We start from the raw sequence: 21,267 nt of genomic DNA, 5'->3' as shown, positions 1-21,267 counted from the left end.
TGAATTATTTAACCCAACAGGATTTTCACTTTTTTTTATTTTTTATTTTACTTGAATTATTTTAGTGTATTGGAAATCTTTAACCGAGAGGTATATAGTATAAGGAAGTTCCAAACTAATAAATCGGAATCTACTGGTTGAGAAACTGATTCAGATTTTTTTAACACTCTTAATGAAGATTTTGTAGATTTGAATATTGATTTGAGAGAGAAAAACACGAGATAAACTTTACACAAGTGTTGTTAATGATCCAAAATAAGTTACATTTTGCATTCAACCTTTGTTTTTCCTTAAATTTACAAAATTTTCACCACTTTAAATTAATAAAATTTTCAATACTTTCAAAAATATCTATTCTTTCTCAGTATTAAATCGTTTCCGGATAATTTTTTGATAAAGAAATTGGATAATTTTTAAAATATTAATGAACAGCATTAAAAAAAAGCTGAAATTATAAAATATTCTTGAACTTTGAATTAAAATCTTAACAACATTAAGTTCTTAATAAATTCTTACCGAGTTAATAATTTAAAACGAATAGTCTAAAAACTTTTATTAACATTTTATTTTTGTTGTAACTTAATAATGTGAAATAAAAAAAAAAAGAGAAAGGACATAAAATTAAGATTTTTATGGCTCTAAGTTAAGTATTATAAAAATTTCTTTAATATTTTTTGTATTGTTTTGTATGATTTATTCCTTAGAATAAAATGTTTCTGTGCAATTTTAATATATAAAATAATCGTAAAAATCAAAAATTGACATCATTAATTTATAGTTTATAGCGCAAACATTTTCTTGTAAAGCTTTGTCTTTTAGTTCAAGGAAAGAAAAATAAGATTCGAATGGAAAAAATTAAGGTAAGTACTTTTCTAGATATTTTTCCATTTGATGAAATTTCTGTAAAGAATTTAGAATTTATTACTTTAAAACAAAGGATTTATCCAGATTCAATGTTTTCCAACCAGGAGAGTACGATCCACTCTTTGGAAAATTTCGTATCCATTTTGAGTCTACTTTTTAAAAATTTATATTAAATTCACTTTACAACTACAAAATTTTATAGTTATATTGAATTTTTTGAAAAATCGATGAGAAAATTCTCTAGATTGACAATATATTATAATTTATAAGTCTGCCTTTAAAACCTATGGATACTTTTATAAAATAAACTCATAAATCCACAGAGAAAGATAATTTTCATATATATATATATATATATATATATATATTCAATAATGAAGATAGATGGATAATATTTTTTTTAAAAGAAAAAAAATNATTCTCAGCTTCTATTTCCTCTTTCTTCTTTATATTATACTAATTAAAGTTTAAATATGATTAAAATATTTTATTTACAATAAAAATATTCCTCTAAAAATTGTATTCCTTTTAAAAGTTATATTTCTTTAGCATAAATTCAAATGGAGGAATAATGTTTACAGATATGAATAATGGACTTATGGTGATCTATAGTGAAAATTTTGAAAAGTTTTCAAAAGTAAACACGAATTTGAAACTTTATTTTGTCAAAAATATAAAATTCATAAAATATTTTAATAAATAAAGGTAACTATTTTAAATTTTTCTAGCAAATTTTCACTAAACACACATAACACAAACAATAGTTTTGAAATTTGAAACATTCAAACTTTTCAAAACAATTTTGAATATTTTTGAAATTTAAATAATTTCTTAAAATTAAATTTAGTTTTTGAAGAATTCAATTTTTTTTGTCATAATAATTTTAAATTATTATGATGACATCATTTTTCTTAGTGGCATCTCTATGAATGACTCGGTATCATCCACAGAGTGAGTAAGAAGCCAGAAACAAAACACACGAAGAGGAATATATGTATTTAGTACCTTATCACGAATTTGTTGCCTCATTTGCTCACGCTCTTCTTCTAATTTACGATGCTTTTCCTTTCGTCGTTCTTCGATTTCCCTCAAGGCATCCAATCTTTCTTTCTCAGCTTCTTCAGCTGCTTGCTTTTCTTCTTCCGTCATTTCGTTTTCACCTCCTACGCTACCTGGAATTTCACATTCACCAATCAAAATTACATCCTAAAATATCTTAATTTACATTATTTATAGCCCAAATAAATATGCAACGTGAAGGAAACATTCGTGTTCCGAATGTTCAAGTTTGAATTCTTTTCGAATCTGATTATTAAATGTCACCAGATGCTGACTCGAATGTATATATACGTACATATAAAAAAAAGGATTTTTTGATACAAAATATTATATTCTTTATCATGTTTTCTGCCTGTGATGCAAACAAAACTGATAGAAAAGCAAATATCAACAATCGTGACTGCATGCCATTCGGATTTCCACCACGAAAATGAAATTCAAAATTTCATTCATTGAATATCACCAGCTGCCGCATACTGTATAATTCTATAGAAGAATACTAAAAAATATATATATTTAAAAAATTAATTAAGATTTAGATCAATTGCATATTTTCCATTTAACTTCACTGAAAAAGTTTGAAAAAAAATTGAAATTTAGGCACGTGAAATGATTTTTTTTCTTAGTATTTACTTTCGAACTAGAAGAAAGTATTCTGTAACAGATTATTTCAATAAAATTTTCTTGATCAATATCTAAAAGAATTCGATTCTGTTAAACAAATAATTGTCTTTCTTTTAAACATATCCTACAATAGATATAAAAATATATTATTTATAAAAATCAATATTCTTTAAAAGATTACAGAGTACACAACATATGTTCTTACTAAAAATATATTTTTATAAAAAAATTTTTAAATTTTTTACATTTAAAAAGAAAAAGTTTTATAAAGTTTGCTAATAAATTTTCGTAGAAAACAAAGTAAAAAAAATCAGGAAAAAGTATGGAAATTAAGAAGAAAGAAGAAACCAGTCAAGCGTAGAATATCATAGTTCAATCAATCATCGTGTCTGTATCTCATCAAGGATCTAATTATTGACACACGAGTAATGTCGAACAGTAACCATCTTTACTTCAATCCATCGATCTTGAATGTCAAAAGGTACATCCCAGTTTACTTATTTCCTTATTAAATACAATAATAATTCTAGAAAACTAAGATGTAAATCCATTGAAAGCATTAGAAAAATTAAAATCTTTCATCTGAAAGACATGTTATTTACATACTTAAAGCTTCTTGTTTTTTATATATATATATTTAATCTTCGAAATTAATGCATTATTTATTTATTTTTTTTGTATGTTTAAAGATTACGACTTTTAATTATAAGTGGATTAAATTAATGTTTGTTTGACAAACATGTTTTTTTTTATTTATTTAATTGAATAATTTAAATATTAATTATTCTTTAAGGATGTCATTTATAACTTTTACGAGAAAATTACGAGATCATCATAAATATTTCCAGCATTTTTTCATATTTTTTATAGCGTTTAAACGTTGTTTTTTTAATAAGAAAAGCATTATCGAGTGTTCTCTTTCAGTCCGGATCAATTTTAAGTCATTAAATTAAAATTATTTTAATATTCAAAGAATTTATAATGAATTTCAGATACTCTATCCACTGTACCTTTTTAATTATTAAACAGATTATATAAGGAATACTATTTTTTAAGAAGATAATACTAAATATATCGAGTTAAAATTTTAATATTACTAAATTTTCATATTTAAACATTAAAATATTAATGTATAAAATAACATTAAATCTGTCTAGTATTTCCACTAAATAAATATTATACTTTAATCTTCCAGCCATCTTCATGCGTTTATATATTTATTCCACATAAGCTTGCTTATTTATGCATTTTAAAATATTTTAATAATAATAAAAATGTTTATTTAATTGAAAAGGATATTTGAAACGCTCATTCCTACGTTTTTAATGTAATAAAATAAATCATTCCGTATTAAAAGTTATATTTGGCATATGTACTGTATATATATATATATATCAACGTAGGGATCGCGAACTACGGCTTGGAAATTCTGAATAGATGATGATTATAGTGATGGCTCTGATGCTGATCGTCATAGTAGGGATGGTGATAATAATGGAGGAGGAGGAGGAGGAGGAAATGGAGGTGGAAGAGGGGAGGTAAAGGGGTGGAGATGGCGATGAGTTAACTGGCTTATTAAATTTTAAAGTAAAAACTTACTTATATACACGTGTTTTTATTATAAAGATGTAAATTTCTTGTTTTGGTATAAGGAATTGAAAAAAAGAATTTCCATGTTGGGGGGAAAAGAATATTTAAAATATGTCATTCGAAATAAGAATTTTTGTCGAAAAGATAAAAGTATTTTCTATACGGAAGAAAGAAGGAATTTTTTCACTATATATGTACATTTTTTTTTCCAGTTGTACAAACATCTTACATTCAATAAACTGTTTACTTTGCTTTATAATAATCTTTTGTACATCGTATAAATACTTTTGCTAAAAAAAAACAAGAAAGGAACACATATACATTATAACATTAAATTAAATATATTTAACTTATATAAAAAATGAAAAAATATATATATATTTGTTGTTTAACATACGAATACTTACTGAACTAAAATGTGTTTATAAAATTGATTTATACTTAGTTATAAACACGAGTTGAGTTTACTAAAAACAATTTTGAAAAAATCAATTACGCAGATTAATGATAAATGATTAAACAAGGAAATAAAAATTACAAAATTCAACAAAAAATAAGCAATAAAATGCAATTAATTATTCGATAATAATGAATAAATCCCTTTTTCTTCCTTGTTAACGCAGTTCGCAAAGAAAAATTAAAGAAGACATTAATTTGTTTTTGTCGACAAAGTCATTTGCTTATTTTCTTTTTAAAATTATGATTCTAATTAAAATGCTAACCAAAAAGAGGAAAAAAAACTTAATGAAATTTTGAGTTGTCACCATAAAATCCTAAATGCAAAATATATTCTTTATCATGTTTTCTGCCTGTGATGCAAACAAAACTGATAGAAAAGCAAATATCAACAATCGTGACTGCATGCCATTCGGATTTCCACCACGAAAATGAAATTCAAAATTTCATTCATTGAATATCACCAGCTGCCGCATACTGTATAATTCTATAGAAGAATACTAAAAAATATATATATTTAAAAAATTAATTAAGATTTAGATCAATTGCATATTTTCCATTTAACTTCACTGAAAAAGTTTGAAAAAAAATTGAAATTTAGGCACNTTAATTCGATTTTAAAGCTGTTTATTTTTAATATCAGAATATATTTTATTAGAAAATAAATAATTCAACGATAATGTTACTAATGTAGCGAAATAATTACATTTAATTAAATCTATAGAGGTATGAAGTTTATTGTTAGAGATTTATGAGGATTAATTAACGAATGCAGCTACTAATTCCAGTTAAGAAAGAAAATTTTATGTAACGCAATTTTCATTTAACATTCTTTTTATGAGAAAAATAGATTTTAAAATCCGAGAAACAATGCATTTAGTTGAGAAAAATAAAATAAAATATTTTACAGCCACTCGTACAAATGTATAATTTTCGGAGGGTATTTGTTAAGAGGAAAATACTGTACTTAAAAATATTTTTACGTATCTTGCCAAAAGATGTCATAAATTTCAAAGTACTAAGAAAATTGCAACGTGAAACAAGTATGGATTGCTGGAACAATGTAATATCATTAACTTTATGACGTTGTATCATCTGCTTAGATGTATCGTCGCTGGGATAAGACTATTTTCTCAGTTAAGAGTTACCTGTTGATCCCGTGTTAATTAAAATTTCTTTGTGTTTTTTAAAATAAAATTACCTATAAAATATTGAATGGCTTAAGAAAGATATTGTAATAATAATAACATTATTACAATACGACTTTTATATTCAAATTAAATGCATTATTTGTCGAGTTTTGTTCCCTTTACTACAAATTAAATCTTTTAAATTTCTATGAATTTACTATTTACTACGTAAATTCATAGAAATTTAAAGGATTCGCTTTAAGTATTTTTTAAAATATTCAATTTTAGAAGTATTTGAACTGTTTAAATGATTCAGAGTGAAGGATTTTCGAAGTACTTTGAAGTTTCAAACGCAAAGATGTTTTTCGAAATATTTAAAGAATTCGGAGATTTTCGTGCAATTCGAAATATTTAGAAGGTTTCAAAGTTATCTGAATACCTTGAAATTATATACAAAATAATTAACATGATAAGGTAATATGAACAGTAAAAAATTTTTATTTTTAAATTTAACAAATATTTTTAAAATTAAAAAAAATAAAAAGATTTTCTTCTATAAAATACTTAATTTAGAAAAAAATAATAAATTAAAAAAGAATTTTACTTCTTTATAATTCTATTAAACTTATCTCCAACTGCGATTTTAATTGCAACTTTTTTTGTTTTAATGATTCTTAATTGCTAATTTTTAAGAAAACATATTTTAGAAAGAATTTCCTTAACTAGTTAAAAAAACTTCTTGATGAAGATTATGTAGAGTTTAAAAGTTAAAAATTGCAAAGTAAACATAGAATTAAATTTAAATTCGGTAAAAACTTTTACGTGTTTAAAAGATAGAAATCGAGAAATATTTTTTTTTAAAATAAGGAAAAAATATATTACTTTGCTATTATCTTAGACCATCAATTTCTACAAAATTCTCCTCCTCCTAAGTTAAATTTGCATACTCTTAACATTTCACTTTCTCGTTTGTCATCAGAAGCTGTATGTAGACAACACGACAGAAGAGAGAATTTCAAAAGTTTAGATCAATGAGAAATCGGATTTTCAATAAACCTGATCAAGATTTATGGAATGACTAATGATGAAAATGAAACCAAAGATTTTTTAAATACAATTTTATATATTGATTTAGAGGGAGGAAAAATAAAGAAAAAGTGAAAAGTACGTTGCAAAAGGGAGGAGTTTTTTAATGTCACTTTGTAAATTTGCGCTTTATGGAAACTTTTACAAAAGCCTTATCGTGAATGACTTGACATTACATTTGTAAATTCGATATATGAAAGTTTGCTTAATTACAAAAGTGATTTTTTTTTTAACATTTCAAATAGAAAGTTACATCGGTGTAGATGTAAGAGAAGTATTGATTGTGTATGAAGTACTTAGCGAAGGCACAGCCCCTGGCAAAAGTAGGTCATGAGCACCATCTTGAGGTTAAAAAAATACATAAAAAATTCTATTTATACCGAAATAAAGGGAGTGATTAAGAAAATTACCTGAGGCGAAGTGCAACTGTTGTTAAAAATATGTACCGTCGTTTCTTCCTAATGTAAGATTTTTTCCCCCTTTCTCTCTTCTTCTCTAGTAAAGAACCTAGTCCTTTATATGATTACTAACAGAAAGTTACAGCTGCTGTTTTTGGAAATTGCTCAAAGCCACCTTTCTCTAATGGATATGTTTTTCTTTATTGATTCCACAAGAATAAAATTGACTCGGACCGTGTCGTTTTGTATATACATAAACACCTCGATAAAATTTTTTAATTATTTGCATAATCCGTTAAGAGAGAAGATTTTTTACATTTTAAATTAAATTCTATACGATTTTTTGAAAAAGACAGAGTGAACAGAGAGATGATTTCAGTTGCTGGCAGATAACATATTATAATGAGTTTCTAGTATATATATGTTTAGTGTATAATTTAACTGCCACATTAGTAAATGAACTTAAACAAATATAAAAGAGGGAGAATATTTAGTAGATCTTCGATGTTTGCAAAGACACAAGAGTATCAAAATTCCATTAGTGTTAATGCACCAGTAGATGAATGAAGTGAAATCTCGTTTGCTTCGAGTCCAGCAGCTGGAGTGAGAACTTCTATTCATGAAAGCACCAGAACTTTTATCAATGGAACTGGCCAAGGATGAAATTTGTGCCAAATGTTAGCTAGAAAAGAGATTTTCCTCTTTCAAATAAATCCTTTTGACATTTTGATAATTTGTCTACTTATTTCTTCTTCTTTTTTAAATCTAATAAAGTTTTATTATATTTTCAATTTCTACTCTTACAAAATATGTTGTGATGACCTTCAGATCAATAACATTAACATTAGAATAGATGATGATTATAGTGATGGCTCTGATGCNATTTCTACTCTTACAAAATATGTTGTGATGACCTTCAGATCAATAACATTAACATTAGTTACAAGATGTTGTCAAATATTATCATTTATTTAGTTTTAATTACATTTTAATGCGAAATCTGAAGAAATTTACTTAAAAAACTAAAAGAGACTTTCGATAGATTAAAAATATGAAACAATTTCGATTTATTTTTTATAAGAATTCATTTATAATATAAATTCTGATGTTCAATTTTAAATGGAAAAGTTCGAAAATAGTAATAATAATAATAATCTATTAAATAAATTATAATAATCTATTTTCAAATTTTTTGCCAAAAAAAAAATCATTTCCAAATGTCGTAAATAAAATATATTTTTATATATTCTTGACATTTGACATTTGCCATTAGATTTTTCTGAATCTTCTTAAATTTCACCATTATGAGGTGTTAAAGATTCTCTCGCCTCTTAAGCAATTCTTATTTTATAATGCCATTGGGCATGATAAGTTTGTGACATTTTTTACGAAAAAAGTAACGAATAAGAAATATAAATCTTCTACTTTAAAAAAATTTAAAAAAAAAAAAAGGTTTTGAATTGTCATTCACGAACAAAGTTTTTAATTCATTTAAATAAGCTGGAAATAATTTATTATAATTCTTAGAAAATCATTTCAATATTTAAAAATTCAACTATTTTTGAATCATGAACAGAATAAATTAAAGTTTAGTAATAAACTAAAACCGATAATATTTAAATTTATGAAATTCAAAAGTTTTCACGGATATTTTAATAGAAGAATTTGTGAAAATCTGATGTGAATATAATTATAATTTGATGAATTCAATTATAATCATCTTTCTTTATAGTTAAGAAAAAAACAATGTTAATTATATACAATTTTGTGCAAATTGTACTTTGTTGTGGTTGTTGTTTTTGTGAAAAATCTCAATTTTAAACCATGCATTATCAGTGTACACCCAATGTGGTCCTTTCCTCAGCCAGCAGTCATTTCCGACATTGATGGATCACGGGAAATGGGATAATGTTTTCCAGCTGGAAATGTCCGAATCTGAATCATTTCTTTTGTTTTTTCTAAAACTTACATTTACTTTGTAGATCTGTCGACAGGTGGAACTTATGTTCTATTTATTCAGTCTACTTAATGTATTTTGTATCATTTTCACTCTTCTAATTACCTTCTAAAAATTAAAAAGGAAAAACCTTTTAAAGAATCGAACTTTATTAGAAATACTTTAATTCCGAAATCGAATCTAGAACTTAATAATTTATGAGGCAAAAGAGCTGATGTACTCGTATAAGGGCTCTTACTCCTGTAATTGCTCTTGATCTCTTGTTAAGTATTAAAGTGTATCCACACTAAGATGTCAAAAAGTTCTCCTCCTTGAGATTTAGGATTTGCGAAATATAAATAATTCAGAGAAGTACACGATTCTTGCAAGATGGAGGATTTCACGAAAGTATTAAAAGTTGGAATTTTTTAAAATTCTAATTACGTAATTACCTCGATTCTAAATTATACAAGTACTAGATAATTAACGCAAGAAATTAAACTATTCGAATTATAGATTCTTATATCAATTGTGTTTTGTGAAACACGCTTTTTCCTTATGTGCCACGGCGACTTAACGCATTGCACATCTCGAAACAGGCAAAAAAAAGGACGAGTCTCTGAATTTTATCGCACGATAAATATTTGAAGACGTTATTTAGTAAACAAAACATAAAAATCGATAGCTATAATGCAAATTTTTATCCCTCCGAGTATTTAAAAAATTGGCAAAATGGCTACTTTCCATATTGAGAAACTGCTATAAGAATTCATACTGTTTGAAGTAAATTCGATGCTATTATTGTTTAGTAGGCAAGAAACACTCCGGAAGAACTTTATATAGTTCTTTGTTCTCCTGCATTGTCCTCCAGGGAACGAAATTTACTGTCCTTTGTCTGGCATCTGAACCTAACAACGTTACTTCGGATCATAAAGCGGGAGTTTGCCAGTTTGTCGTCCGGCATTTTAAACAGGGTACCAACTTTATCGCAGCGACACAATTACCGGGTTAACACGTGATTCTCGACAAAAGTTGGATCAAGAAACCCTCCTTTCTAATTTTTTTCCTTAATGTTTGTTTAAGCTATTGATGATATTTGACTTGTTTTATAGACTCGCAACTAAGTAAACTTTCAGAGTATAATATCTTAAAGAATAGACTTTAGTAAGTTTATAACCTCGGTATAATGTCTATTTACAAAGACGTAACTCGATTTTTACTATTATTTTAACTCAAAAAAAGGAATTTTAAAACATAATTAATGAAATCGTTTAAAATTTTCCAGTTTAATTTAGTTTTTTAAACATTTTTTCGGTACTTTAAATGCTGTCGCATTAATTTAATAGTTAATTTTTCTTAATAAATTATGAGCTATAAGTTAATTGATAATGAAAATATTTTAAGTTTATAATGAATAAATTTATAAGACTTCCTTTAACTTTTAAAAGGAAGAAAATTTTTACAGTGCTTCTTTATTTTTTTTAAATATTAATTAAAAAAAACTAATAATACTTTTTAAAGTGCTTTTTGTATTTTAATAAATTAAATTATTTTAAATTTTTAATCCGCATTATTAATTTTTATTTTAAAAAAAGGAATTCTTAATAATTAAATTTGTAGATTTTGTTTGTTTAAGTAAAGGACATTTGAATGCAGAAATCAATTCTTACAATTGTCTTTAATTAAAAGTCCATGTAATTATTTCTAAGAGTTTTGTATTTTACAATTTGTTATATAAAACTATTATTAAATTTTTAAATTTATTACTTTGATAAGTGCAAAGAAATTATTTATTGACGTATCTGTAAATTTACAAGTGAAGCTTACCAACATGAAAAATTAATTATATAAGAAAAACTAATAGTTATATATATAATTAATCATTAACATTCTCTAAAAAATTATTTTTATGCTTCAAAAGTTTCATAAATTAATAAAATTTTATTAATAAAAAAATTGCATTACATTTTTTTTAAATAATTGATTGATCAATGAAAGCGACGAACAGTACAATGAAGGCTAATGGCAGGCTACAATTATGCCCATTATAAATGGGACCGACTCGCAATGGGTATGTCAACACAAGTGAGGAATGGGGAAAAACAGGCGTATTAAAGAAGCGAGAGGGCATATGTCCCTCAACCAAAAATTTTAAATAAAGATAAATAAATCAGACTAAATTAATTTTATGCACACACCTATTTCCCATTACCAACTTAAGGTAATGGAAAATTAACGCTCCGACCGATGTTACCTACGTTAAACTATGAAGGTCTGGATGGAATTCGAACTCGGATTCTCCGTAACAGTACATTGATACTTATTAAACGTTGTTTTAAACAATTTTTTAAATCATCACTTAATATAACAATTCAAAAGTACAGAAAATTATAAATAATTTCGTGTTAGAAACTTTTTAAGATTAAATATAATGTTAAAATAAAATTTAATCTTAAAAGCAATAATTTTAAGATTTAAGAATCCATCTAAAATGGTTTTTAGAACGTTTAGCATTATAAATCTATTAATAACGATTTTAAAGGTTATTTATAATATAATATAATATTGAATTTATTTTAAATATAATCTTAAACATTAAATAAATATACAAGAATTATATCATGACTTTTCTATATAAACGCACGATGATTTAATGATTTAAATCGTTTCATTTTGATTCTGACAGGAATCAATTGTTGTTTTTCTTTTTGAAAAAATACATTGAAGAAAAGAAGTTTGCATAAAATCTCTAAAATTGGAAAAATGTAAGTGTAATATTTCTTGACAATGATCTTCCTCTTCTGCAGATGATGGATGAAGATTTACATGCTATTTGGGTATATATACTTTACAGGCTATTTTAACGTCAAGTAAATTCTAGAATTTGAAATAAATTCAAAAGATTTGAAATTCTAGAAGTTCACAATGACTCCAGAATTTCAAATTTTTGAGATTTATATGACAGTGAATTAGAAAAGTATTAAATTTTTCAATATTTGGATAAACTGAATTATCAATAATTTATATACTTCTTTTAAAATGACGCAAAATAATAAATATATTACATTTTAAATGCTTATTATACAATAATTATTCATTCAAAATAAAAACTTATTTATGAATTAATTTTAATTTATTATTTACAAATTAATAATGAATTAAAAATTAAATAATGTTTTGAAAACTTATGAATATTTCCGGTTCAAAATGTAATTTGATACATAATAATTATCTGTTCATATGTAATATTGATATTAATGGGTCAATACAATTTTATTGATTTAAAAGTTAATATTCAAGCTGCTTTAAAATATCTTAAAGTTTATATTAATAATTGAACTAAAATTACATAATATTAAATTAATATATCAGTTATAAATATTCCATGTTTAATTTGAAATTTGTAATATAAAAAATATATTTTACTTATAAAGGTTATAAAACTTCATAAATAATGTGTTATTCATAAATCTATATTTTTCGGGTATTTTGATTGAGCTGTTAAAAATATAGCCTGTACTTTTTTTTTTTATTGATTTGTCCATCTGAATGTCTGCCCTTAAGATTTCTCAGAAACTGAAATAGCAAGAACTGTTTAAATGTGTCATACAGTAAGTCGAATCTGTACTATATTTTCACTTCCAAAATTAGAAAAAAAGCCCTTCAAATAGTTCTTTTTCTATGTTTGAGTTCTAGATTTTTACAGTTTCTATATTTTCTCTATGGTTCATTTTTCATATAATGTTTTCAGATAGACAAAATAAATTTCTATAATTTATTAAATTATTTTTATAGAAATTTTTAATGAAAAGACATTTAATTTTAGAGTTTCGGCAATTTCTTTTCTTATTTTTAACAAGATAAATCCTATGTAACAACATCATGCTTTCAGATTCATTAGAAGAGGATCATTTTTACAGAAACTAGATTACCAAGCTCCGATTACAGTTCATGTTTTAAACAATTTTTAGAGCAACTTTCTCCTTCTTAATTCTTCTACATTACAAGAATTTGAACTTAAAAATAATTCTAGAATATTCTTTTAAATGAAATTAGTTTGTTTAAACAAGGAATTTTAAAAAATTCGCAACAATATTTCTTTAAATCCATTATAATAGAATATATTTTTAATTTTTTTTTATAAAATTGACAGGTGAACATTTTAACGTAATTATAACTTTTAAAACTTTTCGATAAAACTTTCAAATTATATAAATATTAAGAATCCAATTCGAATTTTTGATCGAGTATTTTAATATCATACACTTCAAAAGGAGAAGCTGTCAGTCAAAATTGCTAAATTTCTGCTTTGAGTTGTCGAGTCAATTATTTATAGACGAACGAATAAATTTATAAAATGAATATAAATTTAAATAAAAATTTGAATTTCTTATCTTAAAATCTATTTCCTTANGATCTATGCAGTATTATTATATTTTATTTTAAAATACAATAATATAAATTAACATTTTCCTAATTTTTAAAGGCAATTTTATTTTTCTCAGTGTGATTTTTGGGTGCCGATGAGAAGTTCTCCTTAAAACTAAACCTCTATAATCCCGTTATAATTAAACTACGATTAATTTATCTAAAAAATAAAATATTTGATAATAAATATGGGTTTATAGCGATTAGAATCTTGTAAATCTTTAATTTAATTTTTAAAAATAGTCTCTGTTTATCGCTATAAATTTTGACTCGATAAAACTCGTTATATCAACAGTTAAAAACAAAATTATTTTAATTATAAATCAAAATTAATTCGATTTTAAAGCTGTTTATTTTTAATATCAGAATATATTTTATTAGAAAATAAATAATTCAACGATAATGTTACTAATGTAGCGAAATAATTACATTTAATTAAATCTATAGAGGTATGAAGTTTATTGTTAGAGATTTATGAGGATTAATTAACGAATGCAGCTACTAATTCCAGTTAAGAAAGAAAATTTTATGTAACGCAATTTTCATTTAACATTCTTTTTATGAGAAAAATAGATTTTAAAATCCGAGAAACAATGCATTTAGTTGAGAAAAATAAAATAAAATATTTTACAGCCACTCGTACAAATGTATAATTTTCGGAGGGTATTTGTTAAGAGGAAAATACTGTACTTAAAAATATTTTTACGTATCTTGCCAAAAGATGTCATAAATTTCAAAGTACTAAGAAAATTGCAACGTGAAACAAGTATGGATTGCTGGAACAATGTAATATCATTAACTTTATGACGTTGTATCATCTGCTTAGATGTATCGTCGCTGGGATAAGACTATTTTCTCAGTTAAGAGTTACCTGTTGATCCCGTGTTAATTAAAATTTCTTTGTGTTTTTTAAAATAAAATTACCTATAAAATATTGAATGGCTTAAGAAAGATATTGTAATAATAATAACATTATTACAATACGACTTTTATATTCAAATTAAATGCATTATTTGTCGAGTTTTGTTCCCTTTACTACAAATTAAATCTTTTAAATTTCTATGAATTTACTATTTACTACGTAAATTCATAGAAATTTAAAGGATTCGCTTTAAGTATTTTTTAAAATATTCAATTTTAGAAGTATTTGAACTGTTTAAATGATTCAGAGTGAAGGATTTTCGAAGTACTTTGAAGTTTCAAACGCAAAGATGTTTTTCGAAATATTTAAAGAATTCGGAGATTTTCGTGCAATTCGAAATATTTAGAAGGTTTCAAAGTTATCTGAATACCTTGAAATTATATACAAAATAATTAACATGATAAGGTAATATGAACAGTAAAAAATTTTTATTTTATGAAATTTTATTGATTATTAATTTTTTATAAACTATATATATATATATATATATATATCGCCCCGTCCACGACAATAGTTTGCCTACATTGAGGGCCTGGCCGAAATTCAAATAGGTATGGAAAAAACATCCCCTTAGCGTCCAAGGGAAAAGAGAGTCAAAAATGAAAAAAATATATTAGAAAATAACGAGCTTAATACTTTTATAAAATTCCCATTAGTTTGAAAATCATTATTAAGTTTCAATAAATTTAATCAAAATTCAGTCGATTCTTTAAAAATTTCTTGAAAAGTTTCTTGGAATTTTTATCGATTCGGGATCAATCTCGTGTGTCAGTGCGCTTTTAGTGACCCTATTTTTTTACATTATACGGTAGTAAATGGATGTTTAACGAAGCTAAATATAATTAATGACCCATGCAAATTCGAAACTAACAACATTTTGAGAATTAAAAATTCTTTTGGAATACAGAAAATTTTACTAATATAATGCCACTGTCCAAAGTGCCACTCGTGAACAGCGAAAGTACATTCCGTATAATTGCATCGTTTGCAGCCAACCCTGAAGTAATCAAATTAATTGATTGGAGACATGATCAAACTTTTATATCACTTTTGTATTCTATCCACATTCGTGATTGGCGCCAAGGTAATGAAATTCACTTTCTAAATTTTATTCAATGTAGAAAACAATTTATACTTAATTACATTATTAAAGTAAATAATTTAATTTAAGAAATAAAAAAGAAAATCATGAAAATTTAATGAAGGAATAATTATTTTAAATTTATGAAATTCACAGAGAAAAAAAAAATATATAGAAAATAGAAATTAGTAGTTGCAAAGGAAAAGAATTGATGATTTCATTTTTCTTCCTTGCAATCTTCAATTAGCAAAATGTCAGGATGATTAGTTAAGCAAATTTTTGCTGATTACAAATATCAATGAAGAATTATTTAACCATCAACAGAAAAAAACGCATTGCTTACGTAATAATTTACTTCTTAAGAATTTAATTTTACAATGGAATATTTAATAATTTCGATTTTATAAACTGAAGTAACAAACAATTCTCGAATTAACATCCTGTTATACTGATTTGGTTTGTTAACTTCAATAGAAAAAATAATAATGATAATAATATTAAACACAAATAAATATTTATTCTGTATTTCGGATATAATAAAACAATGAAATTCTAATATTTAAAATTTGTATAATCAGCGAATTTTTTAAAGAAAATTTGATATTTTTCGAGTAGTAAGTAGTTTATTTGGTATGAAAGATAAACCGTAATGGTCTGCTTAGACTCTAAACTGCTTGTAAGGATGGAATTCTTTATCGCCTGAACTAAAACAATCGATTTGCAACAACACAAGCAAATGAATGGAAAGCATCCATTTTCTCTATCAGCAAATGCTCCCACTATTTGTTGTTGATTACAGTATTTGGTATAAAAGTTGATGAAAAAAAAATACTCTGTAGAAATTACTGTTTATCGTCCTCGCAAAATTTAGCTTTCTTGAATGAACTTGGTAAAGAATGTTTAAGATATGAAAACATGTAATTTTTATAGATGAAAGCAAATGGTTTTTTGTGTAATGAAAAGTTAGACGTTGCCAAAATATTTCGGCTCGATGTAAAAAGTATAAAGAATCATCAATAATTTTTTATAAAATAATTTAATAACGTTAATTTTGGTGCGCGAATGAATATAATTTAATGCTTTGGTTTTATATATTTATAGCGATGAAATTATATGTTTAAATTGCAATATATTAAATCGTTGACAATATATGGCGATTAAAATCTTGTCGTGTCATCATAAATGATTAATTTGGTATTGTTAAAAGGTATTAAAAGCATATTACTTAAAATTGTATATAACTATAGTTTCTTATAATAGTAAATTATTTAAAGAATTAGAATATTATAAAAATTAACATAAAAAGACAAATTTTCTGTTTGAAAAAATAGAAAAATTATCTTTTTATATTCATTTTTTTTTTAATTTATAAGTTATTATTTTCAGTAAATGATTCAGAATGTGTACAGTCACGCAACACTGAAGATTATTGTTAGTTATTTTTAATAAAAATTTAATTCAAATATTTAAAATTCGAGTAAATTTAAGAGAAATTTTTTAAAGTAAATATATATTCCAAGTAATTTATTACTTAATATCAAAAGAAATTATAGCCATGTTATAAATTTTACCAATTTCTAGAAATAAAATTTACAATATTGTTCACGAAAATGCTGGAAAACAATATATATTAAAAACTTTAAATAAAATCCTAAATAAATAAAACATTCTCATAAAATTTAATTTAGTATTATCATCTAAAGCTTCAATTCTTTACATATATAAGTTATTCCAATAAATCTGATGCTCAAATAAAATAAAAACTTTTATTTAAAATAATTAAAATTGAGAAAAGTTTACTTATTAAATATATAGACAAAAAAAATAAATAAATAAATAAAGATTTGTAAATGTAAATACATAAAAGTAAATGTTGAAAATGCTGTTTGTAAGACTGAACTTTGACATTAGTTTCAAATATGATTATGTCAAAAGTAAGAAGAGAGAAAAGAAGATAAGAATGAAAAGAGATTGTGACTGTTAGATTATTATAAAAGAGACAGTAATAAATCCAATTTAGTAAGAAAGAGACAAAACTGGGAATTATTTGACAAGATTGTTCAAATTTCATTGCTGAAATCAGAATTAGAGAAATCAAATTATAAAGGAAACTGAAATGCTGAAAATGACTCAAAGATCCATTAATGCTATGGCTGAAAGCCAAATGATCATTATAAAGATAATTAGACAGATATGAACAAGTTTTTTGATTATTAAAATTAGACTTTTAATGAAGAGGAATTGCTGAAACGGATAATTATTTATGCATACGTATGCAGATTTCTGAAAGATTTCATATTCACCCTTTACATTAGAATAGAATATCCATTTACTTATCGATAACGTATAAAATTATGCAATTTAAAATATCGAAAATATCGAATTTTTCAAGTTCCTTTCAAGTATGTTTTCGATATTGTTATTAAATCTGCACTTTAATAATTATAAATTCCAATTTTAAAAGGATATATAAGATCAAATTTAACTGCTATTGGTGAGTGGAAAAAAAAACACCCACTCTCACTGTCACTCGATATATCATAAAAATAAATTATTATGAAATAGTAGATTAAGAGAATCTTAGCTAAAAATTTAAATCACACAAAAGTTGGNAATACATAAAAGTAAATGTTGAAAATGCTGTTTGTAAGACTGAACTTTGACATTAGTTTCAAATATGATTATGTCAAAAGTAAGAAGAGAGAAAAGAAGATAAGAATGAAAAGAGATTGTGACTGTTAGATTATTATAAAAGAGACAGTAATAAATCCAATTTAGTAAGAAAGAGACAAAACTGGGAATTATTTGACAAGATTGTTCAAATTTCATTGCTGAAATCAGAATTAGAGAAATCAAATTATAAAGGAAACTGAAATGCTGAAAATGACTCAAAGATCCATTAATGCTATGGCTGAAAGCCAAATGATCATTATAAAGATAATTAGACAGATATGAACAAGTTTTTTGATTATTAAAATTAGACTTTTAATGAAGAGGAATTGCTGAAACGGATAATTATTTATGCATACGTATGCAGATTTCTGAAAGATTTCATATTCACCCTTTACATTAGAATAGAATATCCATTTACTTATCGATAACGTATAAAATTATGCAATTTAAAATATCGAAAATATCGAATTTTTCAAGTTCCTTTCAAGTATGTTTTCGATATTGTTATTAAATCTGCACTTTAATAATTATAAATTCCAATTTTAAAAGGATATATAAGATCAAATTTAACTGCTATTGGTGAGTGGAAAAAAAAACACCCACTCTCACTGTCACTCGATATATCATAAAAATAAATTATTATGAAATAGTAGATTAAGAGAATCTTAGCTAAAAATTTAAATCACACAAAAGTTGGAAGTAATGTACTTAAAATAAAATAAATTAAATTCAGTTTATTTTTATTTCTGTAGAAAGTATTGTTTAATTTCGTTTCCTAATAAGATTTGCATCCAGTGAAATAATTAAAAGAAAAAAAACCACATAGCTTTTAATACAATTTTGATATGAATTTAACTAATAAAATTGGATTTTTTTAACGTTAATTTTTATAGAACGATAAATTAATAAAATTCAAATTTAATTAAAAAATAATAATAATTTTATTTAACACTTTATGCAATATATAAGAAAAATATATTTAACGCTTTTCTTTTTTAAGAAACTAAGTATAAAATATACAAAATTAAAAAGTTTTTCTTATTATTAATTAATTTATACACAAGAAATATTTATATTTCTTTTATTTATATTTTAAGAATAGATTTATACAGGAAATTAATTAGTGAATATTTTTAGAAAAATGTTGGCTTATAACGTTATACTTTGTCATTTCTAAAAATCGTGTGATGTTACTTTAGGAACAAACTAGAGTAATGTCGGGTGATGTATAGAATGACCAGAAAATGGAAGATTACGGTTGACATAATGGATGGTATGGTAAAACGGTACATTGAGCAGAAAATAACAACCAATGGTCTGAAATCCCCTAGTAAACGATGGATTGTCCTAGATATAAGTTGATGTCACCACATCAGATAGCCTCAGGTGTAAGAGGTTAATTGTTAACAATAAATCGTCACTTGTGGTTTTGCCAAAATGTCGCGAGACTTTAAAGAACATTCTAGGTTATAGCTTTTCTTCGTGGAGAAAATACTTCTGATAGGAAACGATATACAGGTTTTGCTTGGATAGTAAAACTTTTACAACAAACCCCTACTGATATAAGATATATTGTAAAGATGCTCTCGTTTTTTATATATGTGTATTTTGTCGACTTCAAGAAAAGTTCAAAGGATTTGTCGCGAGATAGAAACGGAATAAATAATAAAAAAAAACTTCTAAAAAATTGTTTCGAGAAATATTCTTTCTTATATAATCAGCTTTATCTAAAGACTACTTAAATCGATTTTTAAACCGTTATAAAGTAATGAAATTTTCCAATATCCCTCTCTATATATAAATACAACTTCTTCTTGATCTTGTATTAATATAAATGAGATTATAATAATATATTCTAGTAAATTAATTAATAAAACTGGATTATATTAAACGGATATAAACGAATTTCATCTAATAATATAAGGCGAATGTGTGAATTTTAATTAATATGTTGATACGTTAATTAGCTTTGAATAATTCGATAGATTATTATTATTATTACATTAGCAATAATTTTTATTACTATAATTTTAGAATCATTTCTTTAAAAAAATCAATATATTTTTTAATATAATAATATAAATGTGCAGAAAAACATTTAAGAATAAAAAGTCAAGTCCAAATGATCGGGAAAATCGAAAAAATAAATAAGTCGAGTGATAGTAATTTAATAAAATAGAAACTCGATATTACTTTATGTTTATAACTTTTAGATATAAACTTAGAGTATTTTTTATGATATTTCCTAAAATTTCATTTATTTTTTTTCTTATTTTTTCTTGTTATCACATATCATAAGTTTACTAGAAAGTTTTAGAAATATAATTTCGAAAATTCCCTTTAGCATTATGTTTGATGAATTTTGTTTTAGTAAAAAAAAAAAAAATATATTTGTTGCGCTAAATTTATTTTACAGAAATGGAAAATATTTATTAACAAATCATTGTTACGGATGACAGTTTTGCTGATTTTAATTTAAAATATATAAATAAATAAGAACATTTTATTTATTACTGATTTGAAAATCTAAAAAAAAGAAGAAAAATATGTAAATTATTGATTTAAAATATGGAAAATTTACTTGTTGATAATATTAAAAAATTGAAAATAAAATGCAAAAGTTTATTTACTTCAATCTAAAAAAAAATAAAAAGTAAGAATTTTAAAATTAATTTTTAATCTTAAAACGAAAATAAGTACGAAAATTATTCGCTCGAATCTAGAAATTTTAATGTTTTAATCTAAAAGAATAAAAATAAAAGCAAAAAATTAAAAAATAAGTACGAAAACTCAATTCATTATTTTTGTCGACATAACAATAAATTTAAAAAATAATAAATAGTTGTACAGGACTTGAAATACTCTTTGTACGACTTCAAATACTAGATTAAGCACAAGAATGTTATAATTAGATGCTTTCAATCACGTTCAGTCGCATTACTCTTTCCAATATTTCTAATTATAGTTTCTCGTTTCTATTCAATCTGTCGGATAAATGTCATGTGATAAGAATAGCGAAA

General features: G+C 24.2%; 1 protein-coding gene across 1 annotated transcript in view; it reads right to left on the bottom strand.

The window, feature by feature from the left end:
• The window catches only part of LOC111613347 (complexin-like), a 48,657-nt gene that overhangs the window by 4,414 nt on the left and 22,976 nt on the right, over positions 1-21,267 (bottom strand). Inside the window, exons 3-4 of the mRNA XM_023354694.1 lie at positions 1,870-2,036; positions 1,276-1,320 (exon numbers count right to left, since the gene is read on the bottom strand). Coding sequence (XP_023210462.1) covers positions 1,276-1,320; positions 1,870-2,036 — 212 coding nt within the window. The remainder of the gene's footprint in view (positions 1-1,275; positions 1,321-1,869; positions 2,037-21,267) is intronic.

The sequence above is a fragment of the Centruroides sculpturatus genome, unplaced genomic scaffold (genome assembly GCF_000671375.1).
Source record: "Centruroides sculpturatus isolate CEXI.00-Female unplaced genomic scaffold, Cexi_2.0 scaffold134, whole genome shotgun sequence".
NCBI lineage: Eukaryota > Metazoa > Arthropoda > Arachnida > Scorpiones > Buthidae > Centruroides > Centruroides sculpturatus.
This window is presented reverse-complemented; position numbering and strand designations above follow the sequence as displayed.